At 42.0% G+C, this 6000-nt stretch overlaps 1 protein-coding gene across 1 annotated transcript in view; it reads left to right on the forward strand.

Annotated features, from left to right (window-relative positions):
- Nucleotides 1-6000, forward strand: part of LOC137370042 (zinc finger homeobox protein 4-like) — a 340565-nt gene that overhangs the window by 332080 nt on the left and 2485 nt on the right. Inside the window, exon 11 of the mRNA XM_068032076.1 lies at nucleotides 5352-6000. This exon is cut by the window's right edge and continues 2485 nt beyond it. Within this exon, the coding sequence (XP_067888177.1) occupies nucleotides 5352-6000 (649 nt within the window). The remainder of the gene's footprint in view (nucleotides 1-5351) is intronic.

Here is a 6000-nt window from a genome sequence, read left to right on the forward strand (position 1 = left end):
CCCAGTTGATAAAGGCGGAATGTAACTGACAAAAAGATTCAAGATTCAGTTCTCAGTCCATATTGCGTTAGCCAAGGCCGTCAATAGGAATAATATAATTGGTCTTAGCCTCTCATGTTTAAGAGATCAGAGTTCCTTTTTGATATGTATTGAGTGACTTGTGCTGTAAAGTCTGCACCTACGAGACTGAGTATAGAAACAGGCTTGCCTGTTGAAATGCACATTCAAGGTTCACACATGAAGAATGACTACTTAGCAAAATGCTAGGGTCAAATGGCCTATTAATGACTCGATTGGGCCGAATGGCCTCCTTCTGTGCCGTAATGAATCTAGGACAATGTCACTCATCATGAAAGTTCACACTAGAAGAATAACCACTTTAGTGAGGTAACAAAATGCTTGAAATTATGATTGAGCAGACCTAATCCTGTCAATAAATTACCACCAACAGTAATTGGTTAAGATACCCAATCTAAAGTTAATTAGAAATATTCAAATCCAGTCTCTCACCAAACAAGAATGAAGTGCTTTGTATAAATACCATATTCTAATGTATGCTATTGAATGGGACATGATAGACTACTGGCAGTAAAGGAAATTTAAGGCCTAAAATGTTGAAAGCTAAACACAAAACTGAACTTTTAGTCCAGTTAAGCAATTTCTGAAGTACAAAGAAAAATTTACATGGAGTATGGTGGCAAAGAAAATGAAAAACATTTCTAAAATGCCACAATCATCATATAAATATAGAGAATGAATAATCCACCTCAAGTGGAAGGTATAGAAAAAAGTAGAAGACATCAAACAAAGAACCAAAACATGCTGCACTTGAGAGGCTGGGAAACATGACCGGACCACAAAGCAGTTCCAAGCAGGAAAGCACTTCTTCAGAGTCTCAACAACTGGTAAGTATGAATATTTTTAACGACAATTTTCTCACGCAGTACAAATACTGTTCATAATTATCAATCAGCTTATTAATAGCAAAGTGTAAAGCCATAACTAACATGACAAAAAATCCTGTGTTTATATTTCTTAGAAACATTTGAAATCATAAATTATTTTATATCTTGTTTTTTAAAAAATGTTCTGCATTTCAAGCTTAGATATACTGCAGTTTCATTAATGGAACAATGCCCTTCATGTTTACAGATAAGTCATCATTTCCAGCTCGACTGCATCCATCCTCAAGGCTACAAATATCTCATAGAAAGACAATGTTCAGGCACGAGAGGATGTCAAATCATTGGGCAAGAAGGAGCCAATGAACATATGCCACCCAAGGAACACATTTCATATTATCTTGCTAAGCAGCATGATAACTCTTCAACTGTCACCACATCCTCCACAGGGTCTTCTTTATGTTACATCATATGAGCTGGAGTGTCTGCATCAACAAGCTATATGATAAATCATCCACAAGAGATAAATGTCAATCTTTCTATACCACCATCATTCTAGAGCCTTTTGGAAGATGGCTTGTACCTGTTACATTACGTCATTGTCAATGTCATTGTGAAGTATGATCAAGCCTAACAGTGACATGCTAACAATGCATAATATTGCAAGACATGGCCTAGACCAGTAAACTGGTCATCCAGCATGTTTAAAACAAGCAACTATCCCCTATTATGTTCTAAGATATTGACACTTACAGTCTTGCACTCCATGTAGACATTTTGTGGAGGTTATGAATCAGGATTCTGTTTCCCGTGGGTGATGTGCTTTCCCCCTTATCCAAAGTACTACCCTGTGTAGGACCCTTCCAAAACTCAGTTCCTGACCTCATTACAGCTTTGGTCCGAACATGGACAAAGGATCTGACATCAAGATGTGACTGCCCTTGACATCAAGGCAGCATTTGACCGAGTGTGGCATCAAGGAGCCCTAGCAAAATTGAAGACAATGAGAATCAGGGGAAACTCTCCACCGGTTGGAGTCATACCGAACTCAAAGGAAGATAGTTGTGGTGTTGGAGGTCAATCATCTCAGTCCCAGACCATCACTGCAGGGGTTCCTCAGGGTAGTGTCCGAGGCCCAACCATCTTCAGTTGCTTCATCAAGGGCCTTCCATCAATCATATGGTCAGATGTGGGGATGGTAATGCCATTGAATGTCAAGGAAAGATGGTTAGATTATTTCTTGTTGGAGATAGTCATTGCCTGTATTTGTGTGGTATACGATGTCCAGTAGTACCATTCACAACTTCTCAGATACTGAAGTGGTCTGTGTCCATATGCGATGAGACCTGGACAACATTTAGGCTTGGGCTGATAAGTGGCAAGTAACATTCACACCACACAAATGCCAGGCAATGACTATCTCCAACAAGGAAGAATCTAACCATCTTCCCTTGACATTCAATGGCAGTACCATCATTGAATCCCCCACTATCAGCATCCTGGGGGTTACCATTACCAGGAACTAAACTGGACTGGCCATAAAAATACTGTAGCTACAAGAGCTGGTCAGCAACTGGGAATTCTGAGGTGAGTAACTCACCTCGTGACTCCCCAAAGCCTGTCGACCATCCACAAGACACAAGTCAGGAGTGTGATGGAAAACTCTGCATTTGCCTGGATGAGTACAGCTACAACAACACTCAAGAAACTTAACACCATCCAAGACAAAGCAACCCGCTTGATCGGCACCCCATCCACCAACTTAAACATTCACTCCCTCCAACACCGATGCACAATGGCAGCAGTATGCACCATCTACAAGATGCACTCCAGAAACTCACCAAAGCTGCTTCAACAGCAGCTTCTCTATCACCTAGAAGGACAAGGGCAGCAGATGCATGGGAACACCACTACCTGCAAGTTCCTCGCCAAGCCACACACCATCCTGACTTGGAACCAAATCGCCCTTCCTTCATTGTCGCTGGATCAAAATCTTGGAACTCCCTTCCTAACAGCACTATGGGAGAATCCGCACCAGACGGACTGCAGCGGTCCAAGCAGCTTCCAGAACCTTCTGAAGGGCAATTAGGGATGGGCAACAAATGCTGGCCTTGCCAGCAACGCCCACATCCCATGAAAGAAATAAAAAAATCTCTTTAGCCAAATGTACTATATAAGTTATTTTTTGTTTACCTGTAATATTGTTCTATTTGTGAATATAAAAGCTTGTTATCGTGTTTATTAAAGAAGAAAGTCTAGTTATTATATAGCAACTTTCGCAACCACAGATCATACCAAAGCACCTCACAGCCAATGAAGTGCTTTTTGAACTGTCGTAATGTAGGAAATGCAGTAGGCAATTTGCACACAGCAAGCTCCTACAAACGACAATGTGATAATGACCAGATCATGGGCTGAACTTTAGCAGCACACCATGATACAACGCACTGGGGCTCATTTAAATGGAGGGGGCGGAACGGCCTCCCCTGATGACATAAAGGGGGCAGCCACCGCACCCCTGGCAATGGCGTATGGCGCCATTTTTAAAGGGCTTCAAGCCCTTAGATGAAATTTCAATGTTTAAAAGGACTGGTTTGTTGATGAATTTAAATAAAGATCCGTTCATATCTGCAATCCCCTCTCCCACTCCTCCAATGAATAAGCAATTAGTTTTTTGCCCTATCCCTCCAAAAAAGTGAGTTCTCATTCACGACCTTTCCTCCCCAAACTTTATTCCCTTTGACCCTAAACTCCTTCCGACCATCCCCACAGCCAACAAAGAAAGGAATGTTTTTCCTGCTCCCCCCGACCCTGATAATTCCAGTCCACCCCCTCCCCCACGAGTGTCTCGCCTCTGAATTCCATACAGAGTTCTGAAGGCGCACAAGTTGCAGCTGGTGGCCGTAAAACCGGCGTGGGATGGCTGCCGGGAGCAGGTCAGGCAATTTGCATTTGATTTAAATGAAGTTGATTATTTAAATGAAGGCCCCATCACCAAGGGCAGGGGGGCCACACCGAGGCCTCGCCGCCACTGATAATTTGCAGAGGGACCTTCTTGGCATCATAGGTCGTGGCGGGCCGCTCCTGCAAGCATTTTACGGGCCTCCCCGCCATGATCCACAACGTCGAGGGGCTGGTAAAATCCAGCCCCATCTATTTATGTGATGTTCATTGAGGGATAAATCTTGGTGAGAATAAATCCCTTGTTGTTGTGAAAAATATTGCCATGAGATCTTCTACATCCACCAGATAGTGCCACAGTTTAATGTCTCATCCGAAAGACAGCACCTCTCACAGGGCAGCACTCCCTCAGTACTGGAGTGTCAGCCTAAATATTTACACTCGGTGCATAAATGAAAGTAGTACTATATACTTGAAATTTGTGTACAAATACTTTTCTTGCTAGTTTACAGTAGATACTTGGGTACTTACTTTCAAATTAATGACGTTCAATTTATTGAACAGTTTAAGTACGCTGAATAAAAGGTGCAAGTGGCTGCATTTCAGATTTCACAAAAACAGTATAGAATGTAACCATGGTTAAGATATTTGTTGTTAGTTATTATTCAGTACTATTGCATTCATAAGATTAAACTAATAATACTTTACATGACGAGTTACAAGCCTACAATTACTGTGCGATGTCATCATATGAATGCTTAGCAGGCTTGTATCAATTTCCTTTCTGTATTATTTTAACTAACCTAATTATTTTAAATGGTTTGGTGCCCAAATGTTTTTATTTATTTGTTTTTGAGATGTGGGCACAGCTTTCAACGCTACATTTATCACCCCTCTCTAGTTGCTCTGAAAAGGTAGTGGACCATCTCCTTGAACCACTGTACTCCTTCTGATAATGATGGTCTCACAATGGTATTAGATATGAATTTCCAGGATACCGACCCAGCAATGACGAAGGGAGGCACTATAAGTCCAAGTCAGGATGGTATGTGACTTGGAGATGAACCTGAAAGTAATGATATCCACACAACATTGCTGCTCTTCTCCTTCTCGATGGTTGAGATTGCATGGGATGGCAGTGCTTTGGTGAGTTGCTGTGATGCATCCTATAGGTTGTAGGTGTTGTGGTCACAATACACTGGTGATGAAGGCGGTGATTATTGAGTCCATTGGCCAGGATAGTAGTCAAGCAAACTGTTCTGTCCTGGAAAATGTCAAAATACTTGACTGTACTTACAGCTGCATTGAGTGGTAAGTATTCTGCCACATGCCTGACTTGAGGCAGTGGAGGCTGGAATTGTGTACAATTACAATGCATGGTATTTTCTAGGCTACAGTTTCTGTTTGCTACATTTTCAGCTGGAACCATAAGAACTAATATATTGAATTATTAGTTTTAAAATAAATGTTGATGTAATTGACTTTTTCTCATTAGTACAGGAGAAATGATTAGTGAAATAGTTATGCATATCTGTTATTGTCTTTCAGCTTTATCGTCTTCTGGTGCAGGCATGCTTGGGTTTCCTTCTCCAGCCACTGTTTCCCCTGCCCTATCACTCAGCAGTATTCCCACCAAATCTTTGCTGCAGTCTCCCCCACTACCATCAGTTCCTTTGGTAGGACAGCAGGCAGAGCAACAGAACAAGGATTCAGAAAAAAATGGGAAGTCAGACAAAGTCAAGGTTAAACCCAAAGACAAGGATATGGAGAAGGATAAAGATGAAATTCTACCTAATAAAAAAGAGGAAAAGGAATCGTCAGTCATGTCGAACCAACATGGAGGTGGGAATTCATTGCACCCCGCTCAGCCACAGACACTTCAGGCAGCAATGGCAGGTGATTCAACTTCTTTTCTGGGTGGCCAATTCCTGCCATACTTCATCCCTGGTTTTGCATCATATTTCACTCCTCAACTTCCTGGAGCAATGCAAGGAGGGTATATTCCACCATTATGTGGAATGGAGAACCTTTTCCCCTATGGTCCTGTAATACCCCAAGCTATCACTGGTCTTTCACCTGGCACACTATTACAACAGTATCAGCAGTACCAACAAAATCTCCAGGATTCATTGCAGAGGCAGCAGCAACAACAAAAACAACAGCAGCAGCAGCAACAACAACAGGAGCAACAGCAGCG

The sequence above is a fragment of the Heterodontus francisci genome, chromosome 5, assembly GCF_036365525.1.
Source record: "Heterodontus francisci isolate sHetFra1 chromosome 5, sHetFra1.hap1, whole genome shotgun sequence".
Taxonomy (NCBI): Eukaryota; Metazoa; Chordata; class Chondrichthyes; order Heterodontiformes; family Heterodontidae; genus Heterodontus; species Heterodontus francisci.